This window comes from Microtus oregoni, unplaced genomic scaffold (assembly GCF_018167655.1).
Source record: "Microtus oregoni isolate MIOR12 unplaced genomic scaffold, Mior012 000012F_ref0000307, whole genome shotgun sequence".
NCBI lineage: Eukaryota > Metazoa > Chordata > Mammalia > Rodentia > Cricetidae > Microtus > Microtus oregoni.
Window position 1 is genome coordinate 35,674,358 of NW_024543071.1, and position 22,727 is coordinate 35,697,084.

Sequence of the window (22,727 nt, forward strand, 5' to 3'; positions counted from 1 at the left end):
GTAACGTCCAGGGACTCATCATCTTCCCAGGCTTGGACCTTTTCCCGTCGGGTTGCCAGCAGCCCCTCCCCCCGGCGGGGGCGGGAGGGGGGAGAGGAGGAGAATCACACGGGAACTTCCTTCCCAGTTAAAAGTCGCCAGGGTCTCACTTTCAGGACGGCCCTCAGAGGGACACTTCCCTCGGTACCGTTGTTGGGGACAAGGCTCTGAACGGTGCGCCGCTAGCTGCGGGGGCCCCCGCCGTTCCCGGACGCCTTTCCCGGGTGACCCCAAGGCGTCGGCGCACTTGTCACCGTGGGTGACCGAGAGGGGACGGCGGGGGGCGGGCCCCGCGGGGCAGGTGGGCGCGGCCGGCGCGGGCGGAGGCAGCAAGTGGTTGGGCCGTGCGCAGTCCGTCCTGCGCGACGCCGGCGCGGGTGCCCGGTGCGCCGCACCCTCCGCTCCGCTGCGCCACCCGCCCGCCGCGCGCCCATGTCTCTGCCCGTGGTGCTCCCGGGTTCCTGCTGCCCGGTGGCAGGGTTGTCGGGCGGACCTCAGGCCGGGGGTCCCAGCGCCGCGACCGCCGCCTCCCAGGAGCCACCGTTGCCCCCGCTGCGGCCACGCTGGCCCCGGGGCGCTCTGCAGCCTCCAGCCCGTCCCCGCTGCGCCCCCGCAGCTGTGCTGGCCCCGCCACCCGCTCTCGCGTCCCGCCGCCCCGCCGCGCCCGGCTCCGCGCTGCTACCCGCGCGCCCGCTCCTGTCGCTCGGGCTGCTGCAGCTGATCCTGGGCTGCTGCATGGTGGCGCTCAGCTTCGGGGCGCTGTCGCTGAGCAGTTCGCCGCAGGTGAAGAACTCGTGCCCGTTTTGGGCCGGCTCCTCGGTGAGTACAGCGCGACTCTCTGAGGGGGTCCACCCTCGGGGCAGTGGGTTGTGGAGGGCTCCTTCCGCTGGTTTTGTTTGACCTCAGTTGGGGAGCGCAGATCCTCAAGCCACCTGAAGTGTCTGGCGACAGTTAAGTGGTGGGAAAGTGTTGGGAGGCAGTCAAGTTCAAGGGAGAATTGGATTGCACCTGGGCAGCGTCTGTTCCTTGCACGCTAAGGATTTTGTTTCCAGTAAAGTTAACATTAAGCACATTATTGAGTTCTTTGAGAGATTGGCATGAGGATGGGAGAAAAATGAAACTTGTTGGCCACTGAATAATTGTACTACATTGGCAAAGTAAACTCCCACAGGGCAGGGGTTTTGTTGTGCTTTCCTCACGATACACCAACAAACCCCTACCTGGTGGAGTACTTCTGGAGTGGGCAAAGTGACAGACTCAAGAAGGGGAGGCGATTGATTGTTTTTATTCTTCATTAAGACACAGATAAATGAGAGAGCGTATCTGGTGTTGGGTGACTGCACCCCAAGGAGCTCAGAGGTAATAAGAGGTTGTGTGTGATTGGTGGCTTGGTACCTGGTCATTAGAAGAGGGCTCAAACCCTGGGTGGGTTCCTGGAGCCACCAAGGCTGCTCAGCAGAAGTGGGTGCTCAAGAGATAGAACCTGTCATTATGGATGCACTCACCAGAACTCCAGAAGTGTGGGCAGCTAGCTGGGGATGTCTGACCTGCTCTGACACCTGGTCCTGCCTCCCTGACCAGTGGGCACAGGGAAGGAAGCCTGGCCTCCGAGAAAAGTGACTGCCAGTGAGCAAGCATCTGTAGACAGGATGGCTACTCATCCCGCCTAAGTGTGTCACAACTTTCAAGGCATCCTGCCCCCTGAGGTTTGCCGGGGGCTGGGAGACTTGGGAACAGGTCTTTGTGCAACGCGTTGGAGGCTGAGTAAAGCGAATGATCTTTCCATGAACTAGTGCCCTCGGAGAGCCTGGCGATGTCTATAGCTTTTTCTACCATCTGCAGTGAGTGCACATTTTGTGCTCTGTTGGTCAAAGCACAGCCAGAGTCAAGACCAAATTCAGCTTTAAAAAAATGTGGGAGAACTTATTGAACCTAGAGTAATTGTCTGAATAGGAACATGAAGAACGTAAGGTTTCTCTGCTTCTCTGGCTTAACTTGGCTGGAGTTTTGTATCACCCATGCAGTGCCAATTTACTTTGTTTTTTTGGAGACAGGTTTCTCTCTGTATCCTGGCTGTCTTGGAACTAACTTACTCAGTAGACCATGGCCTTGAACTCACAGAGATCTGCCCGCCTCTGCCTCTGAAGCACTAGGATTAAAGGTGTGCACAAGCACCACCTGGCAGTCTACTCTTCTTTTAAACACCTTTGCTAAATGGTTCTGTTGGGACCCCAGTCCTTTCGGGCTGTCGTGAGTGAAGTTCACAACTTATGTATTAGATTGGCAGAATTCCACCCTGTAGTCCTGTCCCTGGACTCTGCTACTGTCTGCGAGTGCTCTGGAAAACCTTGAAATATAGATACTCTCAATAGAATAGGAACAGAAAAAATACTTCCCCTTGCCAGGCTAGTCATCCAAATGATGTCTGCATTTCTTTCCTCTAAGTTCATTGAACCAGAATCTTGCACGTAATTTTTGGATTTACTCTTTGAAAAATCATAATCCATTGTTCTTTCAAGACAGCTAGATTATTAAAAAGATTTGTGGGGGGTTCTAGGGAGATGGTTCAGTCAGTAAAGCTGTATAAACATGGGGGACCTGAGTTTGAATCCTGGGGACCCACCTAAAAGCTGGGTGTGGGGAGAGGGGAGTCTGTAACCCCAGTGCCTGGGGTGGGGTTGGGAGAAGGTGGATACAGGCAGATCTCTGACAGTCATTGGTTAGTCAGCCTAGCCAAACTGATGAGACACCCAGCTTCCACAAGTTAGATACAGTGGAGAGTGTACCCAGTATCATTCTTTGCCACCACACACATGCAAACACTTACAAGTACATACACCACACAAATAACTTATATGCGCGCGCACACACATGCGGGCACACACACACACACACACACACACACACCATGTTTTTTTTTTTCCCTAAAATGAAAATCTGAAATCATGTTGCAATTGTGAATTATTTCAGGAGTAAGTAGATGCACTTGGATGTCAGTGGAACCGCAGGGGGTTTTGATGCAATGGAAAACAAAGCTCACAAGACAGAACTCACCGGGGGTACCTTAAGTTCACCTGCCGGGCAGGCTTGTTCTCTGTCACAAGCAAATCAGATCCAAGAAGGAGTCTAGGATTTGGACCTGAGAGGTTCTCTTTTGTATGTCATAGTCTACCCTGTGCCCTTAGGTCAGTATCCAGACCTGTAATTGTCACTTATTCTTTCTTTGTGTGTGTGTGACCTGTTCCTAAGGTCGACTTCAGAATTCGCAAAGTGCCAACAGAAGCAATAACTATTATCTGTATCTTCAGAATAAGTAAATAGGGTTTAAGCAGATGTTGTTAGATTCCATGAATCTCTTGGTGTTTCAGGAAGGAAAATACCATATTTGTACCATGTTTTAAACTCATGTAGGTTAGAGATCTCTTTTTTAAAAAAAGGTCCTGTATTAGGAGAAAAGTTAGTCTTAGGCAGACACTGTATAACAAAACCACAGCCATGGCACAGCCACAAGAACAGTGGTCTCATCTGTCCCCGCCCCAGGCTTTGCCACTGGTCCTGTGTGTCCTGATAGATGCCAGAGCGAGGAACTGTCAAGCAGGAATTAGGCTCCTTTAACACTCAGTCCATTTAGCAGATTAAATTTCCCTTATTATTTGAAAATCTCAACATTATATTATTGTAATTTTATGTGTAAATATTTCAGTGTTTGTATTTTTAGAGACACATGAAATTCATAAGAAGTGACCCCCCGTTCTACTTTTAACATTTCACTATGAAAAAAATTAAAGTTTGAAGACATTGAAGGAGAATGTAATGTCCCTGTGGGCTGACCCATCCCCAGCCACAGGAGCTAGCAACATCTGAACATCTGACACGGTCCCTCCTCTTAACACACTGGTTATTTTCAGGCAGATTACAGATGAGTGCCTTCAGCCACGAAAACACTCCAGTGCATATTCCCTGACGCGACAAACTCAAAGGGCTGAACGAAGTTTCTATGGAAAATGATGAAAAATTGTGACTTGAGGCCTGGAAAAATGGAAACAGAACAGAATAAGCCAGCTTTACCGAGCTGTAGCCCGCGTGTAAAGAGAACTGCCCAGGAGTTTCCAGCGAGTTCACTGTTGCAAAGCCATCACCACAATGAGTTTTAGGAAATCCTCAAAACCATCTGACCTTCTTTCTCTCCTCCTCCCCACCCCTCTGTCCAGGTAGTACCCATTTTCCTATTTTCTGTCGCCGTAGACTACTTCTATCCTGAACATTTCATATCTTTATCTTTACCTATATATTAATATATACTCATATTTTCACATATATTCTCATGTATTCATATATATACACATACATATCATACAATATATGGTCTTTTGTGGATGAATAACTTCTTTTAATTAGGGCATTTTCGAGGATCATCCAGTTTAGCAATAACTCGTTCCTATTAATTGTGGTGTGATATGTCATTATGCAGGCATACCGTCATTATGTTCACTCAGTTTCTCCCTCGCCTTCCCCTTCCCCCTTTCCCTTCTCCCTTCCTTTTCTCCCTTCTTCTCTGTAGATCTGGGGATTGAACTCAGGGCCAGAGGCAAGAGCTCTGCCCCTGAGCCACATCCCTGGTCCGCTCAGCAGTTTTGATTTGTATCTGACCTGGTCTTTAAGAGGAAGTAGCTAACAAGTCTGATGCTAAATCCATGTGTGAGCGCTGGAGAAGAAGAACCTCCTCCTCTCAAACTGTGAATGACCACAAGCCCTTCACAGTTTGCCTTGTCACTGAAACTGGCCAATCTTAGTTTGGTTTTTGTAAAGATATCTGGTTTGTATTTGATGTGGCAGTGGATTCACACGGAAACAGCGCGTTTCGAGGCTGGTTCTCCATGCTTGCCTCTGGGAGGCGTGTGGCTCAGAACCGAGGTTCCCCCCACTTTTCTGAACTCTGAGGAACTGTTTCAGCTGTTTGAAAATACACTTACTAATTAAGTCCTGTAAGCAACCCTCTCACCACTCTTGAATTAATATTATAGCAATTGAAGGGACTATTTTAATATAATCTTTATTTATTTTTTAAATTACATTCTTTATTTAGAGAAGGGGGAGAGAGGGAGGGAGAGAGAGTATATATGTCAGAGACCAACTTGTAGGAATTAGTTTTCTCCTTCTTCTCTCTGGGTCCAGGAATCAAATTCAGTTTGTCAGACTTAGTGACAAGGGCCCTTTATCTGCTGAGCCATCTCAGTGGCTCCTCATATAATCTTTTTTGACTGCTGTAGATGTAGCTCAGCGGGTAGAGCACCAGCTCAGCACACCAGAGACCCGGGGTTCAAATCCCAGCACTGCCTGAACAGGAGTGGTGGAGGCACACGGGTCAGTCATGCAATTCAAGCTGCTCGTGAGGGGGAAGTTGGCGGATTGTGATTTCCGGTTCATCTTTGACTCAGCCAGCTTGAGGCTTACCTTTGCTACACTGGACCCTGTCTCAGAAAAAACAAAATGCACTCAGATCTTTTTCATTTGAACATTCTATGACCATTTCCCCCTGGCAGCCTTGGGTAATGACTATTATGTCCAAAGCTTGTAGTGCCAAGAGATTAGCCTGCCCTTGAAACACAGCCTGTATTTGGTGAGTGGTCTTGATGTCTGTGTGAATTCAGGTTGTGTCTTCCTGGCTCTCAGTTTGCACGTGTGTTTAGTTAATATTGTTTTGAGCCCATTGGGACTGTGGGAGATGGCACCCCCCCCCCCCCACGGAGCTATGTTAAAGAGTAGAGAGACTTGCAGTGGTTTGTCTAGCCTCAGCGCTGATGCCCTGTATGATCCCTGGGAGCACTTTCAGAGGAGGGGCACGGATTTGGCTCTGTGCAGCTCCCCCAGGGAGCCCATTTCCCACGTGGTCTGCGTACAGTCCTTTCCCTCTGCTCTGTCAGTAACTTGAGCTCTCCCCATCCCTCTCTTGATTCCATGATGCCATGGAAGGATTCCAATTTCATATAAAGAATCATTGAGGAAAACATTTAAAAATTTGTTATGACTAAGCAAAAAAAAAAAAAAAAGAATGACTAGGGAAGAAACTGACAAAAAGCTCTGAAGTTACTGCCAGATAAACAATAGTAAATATATATTTTCTGTAACATGCATTAGATTCTACTTCTCTACTCTCTACCACTTAAACAGTGGCATATATATATTTCGTATCATGTAAATCACACACACATATCCTATCATGTAAAACAATTATTTAAGGGACATTTTGAAGATAGTTTTTGGAGTGAAATTTATTGACTTTCTTCAGTTCTTTGTTTTACAAAACAGCAGAATCTCACTTACACGTTCTTGCCTTGAGTTACTCATTCAGAAAATGAGCAGGCTGCTCTTGCCTCTGGACTGATTTTGTGTATCAGAGAACATGTGGAAAAAGGCTTGGCTCCTCCCTGGCATATACTGGATACTGTATTGAAAAATCCTCCATAGTTTTCCAGCACCAAGGCAATAACTATATAACCAAAGTAAAGTGAACAGGCCGTCTGTGGTGCCTATTGTGGGAATTCTGTTCACTTACTCAGATTTTCAAATGCTGTAAAAAGGAAGACACCCCCCCCCACACCTTTTCAGTTCCAGGGAAAGGTAGATAGAAGTTGGATAAATTATTTTCTGCCTATTTAGAAGGTAAACACAGGGCGTTTGCCGCGTGGCTTTTAAACATCTGTGTTTAGGGCCAGCAGGTTTTGACAAATGAGCCAGAGCACTTTTGCCCTAAGGCATGTTTGTGGATTAGCCAGGGAAAACAGGGCAGTAGAGGTATAAGCCTTTGATTTTAATGATTGCTTTCTAAGCTGGAAAATCCAGGGCTTTAGCTGCACACGGTGGGTCACACTGACTCGGAGCTGCTGGACCTGCAGGCTCTCCCTTTGCATTGTCGGGAAGAGGAGAGATCTGTTTTGTTCCCATGAGCCACAGGGAACGATTTACAAGGAACAAAACAGAAACGATAATGGCTCTGATTATGCTTATCTGCAGATGGTTTGGCGTTTACCATAGGTTCTTACCAGCGTGTTCGGGGCACGTTGCGTCTTGTGCCGGGTAGAAGAATGCTGATGACGTTGTCCTTTCAGGATGCACAGGGTGGAGATGTCTTCAGTCTTAGGTAGTGATCCTTAAGCAAGCTCGTCTCCTAGTTTGGTCTCCATTCATTCAGTCATTGACTCTTGCCATCACCAAGTACCTTCTAGAAGCTGCTCACGGCATTTGAGTGACGTTTCTCAGGCACAGTCCCTCACGGCCTAGACAGTTCAGTCAGTAGTAGCACTGAGTATAGGAGAAGCCATGAAAGGTCATTCCTAAAGGCCTTCTAGACTCCCTCCTGGCAGAGCCCAGCTACTGCTGCCATGGAGGAGGCGGAGCCTAGAGTGCTCTGCCTCTCTCTTCTGGCCTTCCACAACACCCTGCTTGGATGACACAAAGTGCACGCATCGAAGCATCCCATTCCTCGAGTCTTGCACGCTTAAGGGATTCGACCTTAGAGCAGAACCTCAGTTCCTGTCACCAATTTCAGAGGCTTCTCACTCTCTGTTCCTCCTTCCTCTGTCGACTTTTCAGCCCTCCCCATTCACAGTGTTCTCCAAACGCCTGGGATTCACCAGGGTTGCAAAGAACAGGGCTACTGGGTGAACATTGACAGGTCATGGCTTTGTTGCCGGTTTAAGACTGGGGCTTTCATATGCAACTACCACCTGGAACTAGGGTGCAGTTTTATTTCTGCCCCCTAGTACTGGGAACCCAGCCCCTCAATGTATCCCCAGCCTTCTTGTTCCTGTAAAGCTGGACCACAGGGTATTACGAGACTCTGACACAAATAACAAACATAATAATAATTCAAATCATAGTTATTATCTTTTACTGAAGTGGGCAGTTTGTGATTTCCTCAAGGGCAGGGAAGTACTCCGTCATGTTTTCACATAAAAACAGCTTGCGTTTCCTCAGCCAAGTCCAGTCCGAGCAGGGTGAGGAGGCAGAGACACACAGACAAGGACATCCATGCAGATGTTTGTATGTATACATGCATGAGCAAATGGCCCCATATGGCAGATGCATGCACGTGCACACACAACATGTATTCACAGGCACATGGGTGTGTGCTCATAGACTCACTGGGTATCAGGTTTTCTGAGGAATCTCTCATCATGGTGGGATCAGTCTTTTGTGGTTTACTTATTTTTATTTTTTATTTTTTGGTTGTTTGAGAACAGGCTGACTTTGAATTTGTGATCCTTCTGCCTCAGCATCCTGAGTATTATATGCGTGCACCACTGCACCTAGCTCAGTGTTCCTTCTTTGAGTTGGAAGAGAGCCAGAGTTGATTTCTTTCACTTGACATTTCACAGGAGACCAGAGTGAGGGCGGAGACAATGAAGAGACTTAGCCAAGGTCATATGGCTGGCTCTTTTGAATCTGAGCAGGCCACCAAAGCCCTGGGTCCCTGTTCCAATGTAGAGAGGCAACACAGCCCACACATTAGGAATGAAGGCAAGAGGAATCCTACTGAAATTAATGGGGTTTCTGGGATAGATTGGGCTAGAAAGAAACCATCACCAGCCTGTACAAATGGGATTCTGGGTCAAGGTTATGTGAGTACATTTTGTTCCGTGCTGGCGTGTGCTCTGGGCTGCTTCAGTCTTGAGATGGGGGATTGCGGGTGAACCTCTGCGCCTGATCTGAACACCCTTGCCTGATGTGTAGTTGATAAACAACAGTTGTGGATGTGTGCATGGGAGGGACTAGAGCAAGGGAGATGCTCCATGAAAGAAACTCCTCTTTGCTGCACTTGGTGGATGCACCCCGTTATATAAGTATACTTCAAGGGTGTCCCCAGTGAAGGATTACTTTGTTTCTTCTTTCCGGTGGTTTAGTGAACCGTGCCATCCAGAGGCTGGGGTGGTTTCCAGTCTGTGTTTTGGCAACATTCTGGTTCTTTTAGTGTGTTGTTTTTAATTGAAGCATTGTTGTGCAACAGGAGAGCTTTTCCTCCATAGTTCCTCTTTGTGGAGTGAATGTTCCGGGACAGTCACTTGTTGATAATCATGTGACCAGCACTCGCAGGAGCCAAGGATTTAAGGACAGGACAGGAGCAGAGATGCACAAATGGTAACCAGACTTTTCTTAAAGAGAAGAAGAAAAAGGCGTGTATGTGTCTTTGTGTGCCTGTCTGTCTGTGTATGCGCGTGTGGGCGCCATGTTGCCTGACTCAGGTGCAGGGAACTGAACTCCTGCCCTCTCGAGAGCAGCAGATTCTCTTAATTGCCATAATCAGGATTTTTTTTTAAGGGAAAAAAGAAGTTGTTATGTACAGGCAGACACATGGGGTGATGAGATTCCTGAAGGCTTCTCAGAGGAGATGACAGTAGGGGCTTGTAGAATGGCTATGAGTTCTCAGGCAGCTAGGAGGGTCATCAAGAGGAATGGGTACTTCAGTAAAGTGGGCACAGCACCAAGTTCAGGGTCTAGCCTGGATGGCCAAGGAAGCGCAGGGGTACCTGGAAGGGAAGTGTAGTGAGGGATCATGGGAATGTGGAACCCAGGCTTTAAACTTGGGTTAGGAGATATTCTCAAGGGTTTTGTCTGCTGTTGTGGAGTTTACCTGTCCCATGCAGATACTTGTATATGTCACAGACTGAATGACAGCAGACTGAGTATATGGGACACTTGGTCAGAGATACTGATCTTTTTACTAACATAAATGGAAAGCACATACAGCCAATGTCTTTGTTAGGGTTTCTACTGCTATAAAGAGACACCATGACCATGGCAACTCTTATAAAGGAAAACATTTAATTGCGGTGGCTTACAGTTCAGAGATTTAGTCCATTATCATCATGGCAGGAAGCAAGGCACCATGTAGACAGACATGGTGCTAGAGAGGAGCTGAGAGTTCTTTCTTACATCTTGACTGTAGGCAACAGGAAGTGGTCTGAGACACTGGGTATGGCTTGAGCATATAAGACCTCAAAGCCTGCCTCCACAGTGACACTTCCTCCAATAAGGCCAACCCTACTCCAAGAAAGCCACACCTCCTAATAGCACCATTCCCTCTAGGGGCTATTCTTTTCAAACCACCACAGCCAATAAACATACTTTGTAGGTCTGTAAGACAATCCAGAGTGGTTTTGCTATGGTTTATAAAAGCAGCAGGAATGGGAAATGTTTAACTAGCATTTTCTGGGCTGATGATGTATTTATCCTCATAGGTGATACTCTCTGGAATCATTGGATTGACAACTTGGAAAAGACCTATGATACTGCTGGTATGTACCGACTGTACAACATTACTCTTCATAAAACCTGAAGCCTGTTTAAGTAAACTTGAAATTCTTAAATGTCCTTGTTCATTAAAAAATAATTTGACAGTAGATACTTTAGAAGTAAATGCTCCTTTAATAATGATGATGAAAGATGATAATCTTGACGGTTTATGGTTTGCTTTAAGCTCTGTGTACATCTAGAGTTATACAAATGTTTCTTGTTCCAGAATTAAATTCATTCTAAGATACAGTTGAAAAAAAATCTGTTCAGGGCTAAGGAGATGGCATAGTGGGAAAGAGTGTTTGCTATGCAAGCAAGAAGACCTGAGTTCAAATCCTCAACAGTCACATAAGAGCTGTTCATGGCCATGCAACTTCATCATTGAGGGGTGGAGATAGGAGGATCCTGGGTGCAGGATGGTTGGTTGGGTTAGTTGGAGTGTTGAACATCAGGTTCACTTCACAATAAAAGGTGGAGGATGGTGGAAGAGGACACTTGACATCTTCCTCTGGTTTCCACGTACATATGTACAGGTACATGCATGTGCGGGGATGATATAGTGAATTCACTGTACCTATTGCCCAGCTCTTAACCCCACCACCCACATTCTTTGTTCTTCTTTGTCCCAAGCAGACTGCATGTATTAACCACAAATATATAACATTTTATTGTTAGAATAGTTTGGCTGGGCAACTTCATAATTTTGTTCCTCAGATTTGCTACATTGTCTCTTTAGCTCATTAATGTTAATTTTCTTAATAATGCAGACATTAGCTGATGATTTTATCCTCCTGTTGTAGAGCTAAAATTAATGTCCCAAAATGAACCATTCTACAGTGTCCAATGGCAATGCCAACGATCTGAGACTTTGTCCTTTGGTTTTACCTGGTGTGGGGGGGAGTTTAAGAGACAATGACAATAAACAAGTAAATAGCAGTAGAGTCTACGTAACTGCCAAGTTCAAATAAAGTTTAGGAAATCTGACTTACATTGAAGAGTATTTAAAAACACATGGTAGCTTTTCATATTACTTTTCTTTCATATCTCTTGATATAAAAGGTTTAATTATTTCCAGAAGTCATTTTCAAAAGTGGTTTGTTTTAGCTGGGTGGTGGTGGCATAAGCCTTTAATCCCAGCACTTGGGAGACAGAGGCAGGTGGATCTCTGTGAGTTCAAGGTCAGTCTGATCTACAGAGTGAGTTCCAGGACAGGTTCCAAAGCTAACAAGAAACCCTGTCTCAACCACCACCCCCCCTCAAAAAAAAAAGAGGTTTGCTTTATATGTGTGTGATGGAGGCAAGAGGACAACCTTGGTGGCATCGTCAAGAACTCTTGTTTACTTTGAAACTGTCTCTCATGGAATCTGGAGCTGACTAATTAGGCCAGAGTGGCTGGTCAGTGAGAGCCAGATACCCTCCCGTCTTCCTACTCCAGCACATGCCATCCTGGCAGCCTTTTTACTTGAGTTCTAGGGACGGACCAAACTGAGGTCCTCCTGCTTGCATAACAAGCATTATACGGACTATCTTTCCAGCCCCGAGAGTCACACAGGCTAGGTCATGGGCAGCCACTTACACTTTGACTCCCTGGTGAAGGAGCATGGAGTGGAGCAGACGCGTCAGAGTCTACTCCCACAGTGCTTTGAGAATCTTGAACTGCACATGTTTTCAGCTCCTCAAGTAACATGGGCTACATTTTATAACTCCCTCATTTATTGCCTTTAGTGAAACACCTTTAAAAATTGTAAGGAGTTAAGTTGCCAGTGTAGCATTTAATATGTTTGGAAGGCAGGGCAGGAGGGAAAGAGGTATTGGATGAGCCCATGGCTCATAGCTGAGGCATGGTTTACTGCAGCTGTCTGGGACTAGTCTCTGCAGGAAATTTTTGGATGGATGGTGTTCTGTGTTTGTATTTGGCTAGAGGAACAACTTTTGCAGTACAGTTTTCTATTTTCACTGTTAAAATACTTAAGTTTAAAAAGCAAATGAAAAAAAAAACCTCCCCTGGTATTTGTATTCTAAAAATTCCAAATGATGAAAAGAATATGAGCATGTATCCTAAATAGAGTTCAAGAAAACACACACTAGAAGGCTTTTGTTCTTGAATTGCTATCATTTGGGAAGATGGCATATATATTCATTATTGGGCATTAGCAAGTGTAGGTAAAAATGACCTTAATAAAAGTCATTTTCCTTAACTGCTTTTTACTCTATTTTTCATCATTGTTCAAAAAAAATCTATAGTTTTTTGTGAAGGGTATTTGTTGTACCCAGTGTGGGGGTGTGTGGAAGATGGAGTGAAGATCTGTTTTTGAATATCTAGTTTCCACATACAAAAGGGGGCGTGGCTGTGCATGCCTGCAACCCAACATTGGGGGACAGATTTAGGCAGATCCTGTGGACTCATTGCCCAGGCAACCTTGCCAAAACGATGATCTTTCTGTTCAGTGAGAGACCCTCCCTGGTCAAGGCATTATGGCAAAAAGTGATAGAGGAAGACCTTACTGTCCTGCTGTGGCTTCCATATGCATATACATGAACACATACACTGACATTCACATATATGTACCATATGCATACACACCACATAGGACATACAACATGCATAACACCCGAAACAGTTGACACTGTTATCCTGCCCTTTCAGTTTTTAATTTTTTTTTATTGTTTTATTGTGCTATACATTTTCATCTGCCCTCCTCCCTTACTCCCCTTTCCCCTTCTGTCCTCTCCCGTGAACCCCATGCTCCCAATTTACTCAGGAGATCTTGTCTTTTTCTCCTTCCTATTTAGATCTATGTATGTCTCTCTTAGGGTCCTCTTTGTTATCTAGGTTCTCTAGGGTTGTGGATCGTAGGCTGTTTTATCTTTGCTTTATGTCTAAAAGCTACTTACATTGTAATATAATATTACATATTATATTTGTCTTTCTGGGTCTGGGTTACCTCACTCAATATGTTTTTTTTTCTAGATCCATCCATTTGCCTTCAAATTTCAAGATGTCATTATCTTTTTCTTACCGCTGAGCAGTACTCCATTGTGTAAATGTACCACATTTTCTTTATCTGTTCTTTGGTTGAGGGGCATTTAGATTATTTTCAGGTTCTGGCTATTATGAATAATGCGGCTATAAACATAGTTGAACTCATGTCCTTATGGTATAATTGAGCTTCCTTTGGGTATATACCTAAAAGTGGTATTGCTGGGTCTTGAGGTAGATTGTTTCCTAATTTTCTGAGAAATTTTCATACTGATTTCCAAAGTGATTGTACAAGTTTGCACTCCCACCAGCAGTGAAGGAGTGTTCCCCTTTCTCCACATCCTCTCGGGAATAAGTTGTCATCAGTGTTTTTGATCTTGGCCATTCTGACAGGTGTAAGATGGAATCTCAGCATTGTTTTGAGCTACAGTAATGTAAACAGCCTGATATTGACATAAAAACAAACAGGAGGACCAATGGAATAGAATCGAAGAACTGGACATCAGTCCACACACCTGCAAACATCTGATTTTTGACAAAGAAGCTAAAATTATAAAATGGAAAAAAGAAAACATATTCAACAAATGGTGCTGGCATAACTGGATATCAACATGTAGATGAGTGAAAATAGATTCATGTCTATCACCATGCACAAAACTCAAATCCAAATGGATCAAAGACCTCAACATAAAACCAACCATACTAAACCTCATAGAAGAGAAAGTGGGAAGTACACTTGAATACATTGGCACAGGAGACCATATTCTAAATATAACCCCAGTAGCTCAGACACTGAGAGAAATAATTAATAAATGGGACCTCCTAAAACTGAGAAGCTTCTGTAAAGCAAAGGACATGGTCGACAAGACAAAACGGCAGCCTACAGAATGGGAAAAGATCTTCACCAACCCCACATCGGACAGAGGACTGATCTCCAATACAGAGTACTCAAGAACTTTAAAAGGACAAATAATCCAATAAAAAATGAGGTATAGACCTAAACAGATAACTTTCAACAGAGGAATCTCAGATGGCTGAAAGACACCTAAGGAAATGCTCAACACCCTTAGCCGTTAGAGAAATGCAAATCAAAACAACTCTGAGAGCCAGTTCAGTTTTTCCAAATTAGCATTAGTTAATATTGTTTCTCCATGTGTCTCCCACTATTGCTAAACAGCCTTCTGTTGTATTTCCATTGCATCATTAATTTTTATCTTATAGTTGGGCATTTGGACTTTCATATTATAATGGTAGAAGATCATGTAAAGACTGTCACTCTGCCAATTAGTTTCTGTTAACTCGGTACAAGCAAGTGGCATCTGGAAAGAGGAAACTGTAGTTGAGAATATGTCCTCATTAGGTTGTCCTGCAGGCATGTGTGTTGGGCATTTTCCTGATTGATGATGGGTAAGGAAGCTCACTCTGGGCAGTGCCACCCCTGGGCAGGTGGCCATGGGTGCTATAGAAAGCAGGCTTAGCAAGACATGAGGAGCAAAGGTTCATGGTCCGAATTCCTTCAGTGATGGGTGTGACGTGAGAAGCATAAACTGAAATCCTTTCCTTCTTATGTTGCTTTTGGTTAGCATTTTGTCACAGAAACAAGCACCTAGGCCAGTTGTAAAGTGTCAGTTATTATTAACTTATAACAAATGATTTTTTTTTTTTAGGACTGTACTAGGCAATGCTGAGTCTGCCAGCCAATAAATTAAGCCTTGGTTACTATGCTACATGAAAAACCTGGGGTTTGCACAAATCTTAGTAATATAATGCTATAGCCAGGTGTGGTGATGCAGGCCTGTAATACTAGCACTCAGGAGGCTGAGGCAGAACTGTGGAGAGTTCAAGACCTGTCTATGCTACATTGCAAAACCTCCTCTCACAAGGTAACCAGTGACTGAGAGATGGCTTAGTGTTTCTTGCAGAGGACTCAACTTCAGTTCCCAGCACTCCTCCTGCCACACACACATCACACTTGGACACACACATACACACACACACAGAGTTAATAAAATAAAAAACCTCTATCAAACAAGCAATCGTACACACAACCAGACACACACACACTCTTGCTATCATAACCTGCCTTAAATATATTATGTTAAGAAATAAAAATAATGTGTGGGGCTGGAGAGATGGCTCAGAGGTTAAGAGCATTGCCTGCTCTTCCAAAGGTCCTGAGTTCAATTCCCAGCAACCACATGGTGGCTCACAACCATCTGTAATGGGGTCTGGTACCCTCTTCTGGCCTGCAGGCATACACACAGACAGAATATTGTATACATAATAAATAAATAAATATAAAAAAAAGAAGCTTAAAAAAAATAATGTGTGCAGAAAGAAACCGGAAATGCTTGTCAGATGTGCCTGGAAGTACTCCTGGCACCTCCTCTGGGCAATAAAACTCTTGGCCTTTGTGGAACATAGCTTCTTCTTTACTGAGGGGGATAACTTTGGGATACTAGGAGTGGCTTTACTTCCCCCTCCCTTGGTGTATATTTCAACCCTCCCCCTTTCTTTCCTTCCTTTCTTTGTTGCCGGGCCTCCTCCCTTGCTTCCTGAGTGTTGGAATATGCCAAGGGCTAATGCTGGGAAGAGGCCTGCTCCATTAGAGAAGCCAGTAGCACCTTTTGTTGATTTTTCAAGCCAGGGTCTCATGCTACCCAGACAAGCCTTGGACTTCATCTTTTACTAGGCTGCCTTGCTCTCTGCGTGCTACTGCCTCTGAGCCCTAGGGCTGGGAATTTGGGACTATTCCGGTGCACATGCTAGGGAAAGGGCAGCGTTTTGCAGACCCGGGCTCAGTTGCCCAGGTTTGATACCGTTTGGCTTCAGCCGTTGTCCACATACTGGGCACCGTCTGCTTTGGGTCTTTCTTCCTCTAGCCTGGTGCTTGGCTGCTGCCCCCCACTTTGGCTCTCAGCTCAGCAGTCACACTCTCAAGAAGTGGTTGCCCCAAAGACTGCTTCCTGCTCTCCAGAGCTGAGTGTAGTGACCTAGTCCCAGACCGCTGCAGGAAGTCTGCTTAGGGTTTCTCCTTTGTCTCTCCAGGAAATGGTTGGGCGAGGACAGGAGCCTCTCCACTTGCCCCCTCCATCTCTAGGGTCAGTTTTAATTCGCTCATATGCTTTTGGGGCCGTGTGTAGGTTGGGGCAAGGTTGGCCCACGTCCAGTCCCTTGTGAGGCCAGCTGTCCTCATTTTCAGTTGCGTCTACACTAGCCCGGAACACTTGAGTGTCCCTCCGTAAGAAGCAGTTCTTTTGTGTAGCCTCCCCATGATGGTCGTCATGATTACTTCAGGCTGTTTATCAGCTTGAACAAGTGAGGGTCTGTTTGTCCCAGTTCCTTCAAACTCAGGCTTTCATAAGAACCCAGAATTTCACTTATTGAATACTCCTCTTCTTTAGGAAGAGTGCTCACGTGTTCTGTACAATAATAATACTGGAAAATAGGTTTTAAATACTGTGGTTGTCAGTAGGGTCAGGCATGTGTCTTTGTGTGGTAGTGTAGTCTTAAAGGTTGTCCTCTGACCTCTACATGTGTGGAATTCATCATGTAGACTAGGTTGCCTTGAACTTACAGAAATCTGCCTGCTTCTGCCTCCTGAGTGCTGGGATTAAGTTTGTGCCACCATGCCCAGCAGGTTCCAGAGGTCCCCTAGATCATACCCCACACCCCTCCTTCCCTTCCTCCTTTCCTTCCTTTTTCTTTCTTGTTGTCATTTTGAGATAGAGCATCATATATCCAAAGATGATTTTAAACTTCTGTTCCTCCTATGTTCACTTTCTGGGTACTAGGACAATAGGCGTGTGCCACCATGAAAAGAACCTCCTGATGTCATGGAGAACTGCAATCCATCACTTGCAAGTGAGGATGCTCTCCGTGAGACTGAGATGAGCTCTGAGGTGCTTTGGCCCTAGGCTAGTTCATTCAAATGCATTTTGTGACTGTACATAATTTGGAATGAACCCTTATTATTTCACAGTGCATAAAACCTTGATTTAATGCTGACACATTACCACTAATTATTAGGTCTCTGTGGGGAATCTCTTAATTTATATGTCTGTGAAATAGGCATTTTAACTTAGAACAATATTTTGAGTCCTTCATGATATACTATTAGAGATTTCCAGAACCTTCCCTAGTTATTTTGATGATATTTTAATTCTCTCTCTCTCTCTCTCTCTCTCTCTCTCTCTCTCTCTCTCTCTCTCGTCATTTTGACATAGAATATAATGTATCCAAAGATGACTTTAAACTTTTGATCTTTCTGCCTTCACTTTCTGGCCACTGGGACTATAGGCATGTGTCACCATATATGATTTTATTTGGTGCTGGACATTGAATCTTGGCTTTCATGCACACTAGGGAAGCATTCTACAAGTGAGTTGTGTTCCTAACACCTCCCTCTATTGCATAGTGTCCGCATAGCTGGGTATGGTGATGCTCAAATCTCAGTTACTTGGGAGATGAGGCAGGAAGGTCACAAGTTTGAGGCCAACCTGGGTAACTTATGGTAGAGTGCTTACTGACTAGGCTCTAGGCTCTAAGTCACACTAGGCTCTAGGCTCTAAGTCCAGTACACTGTAACACACACACACACACACACACACACACACACACACGCACACACACATGGAGGAGGTAGGTGAAGGTGTTCTTTCTCTTCAGAATTATTAATGGTATATTCTTGTATGTCTGTAATGCTTAACAATTTTCCAGGTAAGTGGGGGAGTCTCTGACTCTTTTGCCTGCTTTTGGAACCCTTTGGGTTGCCTTGTCCAGCCTTGATAAGAGAGTGTGTACCTAGTCTTATTGTAACTTTTTATGCCATGTTTGGGTGAAATCCCTGGGAGACTTGCCCTTTTCTGAAGGGAAACCGAGGAAGTGGATCTGGGGGAGCAGAGAGATGGTGGGGGGGGAAGGGGCTGGGAGAGGAGGGGAAACTGTGGCCAGGATATAACATATGAGAGAAGAATTTAAAAAAAATTACCAAGTTCTTTAGCATACAGATTCTTATGAGATTTATGTCACTCTGGTTTGTAGAAAAGGCGGAGGGACTAACTGGCATCTCCACTTCCCAGTCAGAGGATACATTATTAGAAAGAACCTCCATGGTCTGGTCCTTCTTTGATGTTCTTCCCATTGTCCTGTTTCACAACCTCCTTGGTTAGCAAAATGGAGGACACCTCCTCTGTGCTGACAGTGACTTATTTTGGGCATGAAATCTAAATTAAATAAGTCGTTTTCTTACTCTTGTTTGCACAATTCCTTTGAAGTCTGGGACTGACAAAAGCTTGGGAAATTTTATTTTTTAAAGATCCAGACAACAATGACAAAGGCAGCAGAAGGTTCCCGTTTGCCTCTTGGACCTGTTCTTTTCTTTTTTCTTTTTCTTTTTGGTTTTTTGAGACAGGGTTTCTCTGTAGCTTTTGGAGTCTGTCCTGGAACTAGCTCTTGTAGACCAGGCTGGCCTTGAACTCACAGGGATCCATGTGCCTCTGCTTCTTGAGTGCTGGGATTAAAGGCAAGCGCCACCACCACCTGGGGACCTGTTATTTTCAACGAGTTAGTGGCCCAGGAAATGGTGGACTGAGGCCTCTCACTTGTACAATGAGAATAAAGCTGTCCCTCGGGATTATAATGAAGAAAAGGTATAAATGCACATTGACACTGAGATGATAAATGGAATGCAGGGCAAGCATGTTATATATTATAACAAATCATCATGAGGAAGTCTTCAAGGAGAGCCCGTCTCTTGCTTTGCTGTGTGACTACAGACACACTTGGGCCTGTCTGAGGCTGCTAGGTTCAGGCCATAGAGCTTTTCTTTTCTTTGTGATCACCTTTGGGAGTGGTGCCTGGGGAAGACCCTGGGGAAGAGGCCTGCAGTCACTCCCTGGGTGGAATCTAGATCCGGACGGTACCGTGCTTTTCACAGTGACCTAAGCCAGTGTGGCTGCATTCCAACCATCAGGCAGGGTTTGATAGCACCAGGTTATTATCGAAGCTTAGAGGTAACTGTTCTGCTAAGCCAACGAAAGGGAGTCTTCCATCAAATTCTGCTATAAATACTCATGTGCATTAGCTACCAGACCAAAAAATAATCACACACCTCCTGGAGACACAGAGCTAAGGTTTTATAGCAGCTGCATGGAACAGAGCACACAGGCAGTGTTGCTGCAGCCTCTTGTCTCGGCCACCGTGGTTGATCCTCTGAGAGCCAGTTGATCAAACACACAATGCTTTATCTCTTCTATCTACTTCAGTAGGAGAAATGCTTCTTTGCCAGCAGATCTCAGAAAGGATGAGGAAACGGGATCATTTTAGGATTCTAGCTGGGGTTGCGGTTGGGCTATCTAAAGATGAGTTTTACAAGCCAAGGTTTAGGATTGTCCAGAATCTGGATGTGTAAGAAAAGCTATGGGCTGGCCAGCCAGAGAAGCGTCTGGATGCAGAACTTGACCTGTCAGTGCTAAGTCATGGTACATACGTGGATAATTGGTTCACAGCCTTGCTTGAGAGAACCAAGTGTTGCCCAGAGGAAGCTGCTAGATTGTTTTTGTTACTTTTAGTAATGTTCAAACTGTTGTCAGAAATGGATAACCCAACCCAGAACTAGTCAGCTGAGGTGTAGTGATAGGGGTGGCGGGGCTGCATCCCCAGCACCCCAGCCGCCTGCTAGCTTATGCCCGAAATAACACACAAACTATATTCATTTAAACACTGCTTGGCCCTTTAGCTCTAGCCCTTACAGGCTAATTCTCACATCCCGATCAACCCATCTCTAATAATCTGTAAGCACTGATCTTACCGGGAAGATTCTAGCCTACGTCCATCCTGGGTCGGAGCTTCATTGCGTGTGTCTTCCCGGGAGTGGGGCATGGCGTCTGCTCCCGAGAGGAGAGCTGTGGAGTCTGAGCTCACTTCCTCTTCCTCCCAGCATTCTGTTCAGTTTTCTCCACCCACCTGTGTTCTAACCTATGAGGGCCAGCCAAGCAGTTTCTTTATTTTTTTAACCAATGACCTTCCTCCATCACTGAGGGACAGGGATTGAGACGCAGCTCAAGAGTGGAGTGTCTGAAGACTCAGGGACCGGAGCTCACGTGGGCTTTAGTCGTCTGTACAGGTTTCTCTGAGAACCAGTTGTTACATTGTTCATATTAGTGGAGTAAGCTGGTGATTTCACTAGCCACCTAGCTCCCACGTGTGCCATTCTGTTTCAGTGAAGACACCTACTGTCGCTGGAAAGTAAAATATAGGCAGGCTTCTGGAGTCTGGCTGTTCTGATAAGTACTGCTTGGTGGTCCTGGAATGTGAGTTCCTGACTGTCCTTCAGGTGCAGCTAGGCCCAGCGGGTATGTCCACACCGTCAGCGCTGGAGCAGGACAGACAATCTAGACCTCCTTCCTGTCCCTTATCCTGGCCTTCTAGGGTTTCACGGACTGTCATTATTTCTGAAAAGACTTTGAGGGAAGTCAGCTGCTGTGGGAGTACATTCTGCTCCTTCAGCCAGTAGCATTTAAGATACCAGCCCACTTGGGCGTGGTCTCTTATACTATTAAGGCAGCTGTAAAGGCTGCTAGACTCTGCTCCTGTTCCCCTTTGTGCAGAGGACTGTTATGTAGGACAGTGATCTGTAAGTGTCCCCTAAATAAAGAGCCCTTTATTATTCATAATTCTGAACTAGTGTGGGATTATTTTGTGACTTCCACCATCATGCAGCTTCTGAGTGATTTGGGGCAAGAAGAGAAACAACTTGGGTGGGAGGACATCTTCATATAAGTCACTCGTGTGAGGAGTTGCACATAATACAGAGGGTGCCATTGTGCGGGCTTTTTCCTTCTAAAACCAATGACCCATCCCACTGTGTTGCTCTAACAAGTGAAGCTCAAGGAGGGAGGGTTTGATTTGGTTCCCATTCTCAGGGTCCAGTTTATTATGTTGGGGAAGTGATGGCATCAGGAGCTTGAGGCAGCTGGTCCCCTTCTGTCTGCTGTCAGGAAGCAGCCATAGGGAAGGGCCACCTACATTTAGATGAGGTCTCCCCATCTCAATACACTTAGTCAAGAGGGTGCCTCACAGGCATGCCGGAAAGCCTGTCTCCTCAGGGATTCTAGGTCTTGACCAGTTGACAGCATTAACTACTTGGGGAATCGGTTTAAACGCTTACATTTGCATGGGCATTTTCTAAAAAGATTTTCAGGAAAACTGGGGTAGACTGGGGATGGGATGAGGGAAGACTTACTTTCTGAATTGTGTTGGAGACACTATGTGAGAGGGGGTTGTACAGAGTTATTCTTTGCTTAGTCCTTGGCTTTGCAGCATCTTCAGCATCATCGATTTAGTGTCTCTACCTTAGTGAGTTTTGTGAGAAACAGGCCATCTCCTCCAGCAGTGGAGACTCTAAGGCCACACCTTTCCTTCTGAGCATCAGCAGATGAGGCTGTGACCCTGCCACCCACTGGAATGAATGCTGATGCCCACGTGGAGCAGCCAGAACACTCCAGAACCCGTGAGTGGAGGGCTGCTGGAGTGCCAAGGCTGGTGCCAAGGGGCCTGGTTTTCCTCTATGGCCTTGATAGAGGTCCCAGCACTCAGTAGCCCTGGCTCTCTCTCAGGTTCTTGTGGATTTTGCGAGCTACCTGATAGCCTTGCAAGAAATGCCTTCCATAGTTAAGAAGCTGAGTTAGCTTCTCTTGTTAGGAATATAATTAAGAACTCTGGCTGTATATGGCAGTGATTTCCCCTCATGAATTTAATATTAACTTTATATATTATATTAAAATATTAAAATTCAAGTGCAGATCTATTTTAAAGTACTAGGCATTTACGGTAACTCTGTGAGGAGAAGGAGTTCCAGGGGTGTTGATACTGGACAGTATCATTGTGTGCCTTGGTTAGGTGGGATAGGGTGGATAAGTAGTGTAAGGGCTTGGGTGATTGTGATAAAAAGTTGTACCACGAAGATGCCTTGGGGGGCCTGTTAGAGCCCTTTAGTGATGAGAAAGGATTGTGTGTATTAGTGATATTCCTCATACTATTGGAGGATCCAGGTCTGTAGTGGGTCCCCTAATTAGTTGTGGAATCCTGGGCATGATAGACTGCCTCTCAGAGATTAAGTCCCATATACTTGACCTTTTTCTCTGCCTGTAAATATTTCATCTGCCTGTATTTTAAACACACTCGTGTGACATTGTATAATTTACAAAATGCCTTTTAAACAGGGGATGCAATGTTTAATCTTCACTGTCAACTTAACTGGGCTTAGAATCACCTAGAAGATTGAGATACATCCTTGGATGTTTCCAGAGGATTGCGTAAGGGGGAAATCAGTCTAAATGAGTGGCATCCACTGGACACACACTAGAGTCATCTGGGCAGAGGGAATCTCAACTGAGAAAGTGCCTCAAATTGG

At 45.4% G+C, this 22,727-nt stretch overlaps 1 protein-coding gene across 1 annotated transcript in view; it reads left to right on the top strand.

Annotated features, from left to right (window-relative positions):
• Nucleotides 1-307: 307 nt before the first annotated feature.
• The window catches only part of Fam189a2 (family with sequence similarity 189 member A2), a 64,197-nt gene continuing 41,777 nt past the window's right edge, over nucleotides 308-22,727 (top strand). The window contains exons 1-2 of the mRNA XM_041661472.1: nucleotides 308-858; nucleotides 10,278-10,334. Of these exons, the coding sequence (XP_041517406.1) occupies nucleotides 472-858; nucleotides 10,278-10,334 (444 nt within the window). The 5' untranslated portion in view covers nucleotides 308-471. The remainder of the gene's footprint in view (nucleotides 859-10,277; nucleotides 10,335-22,727) is intronic.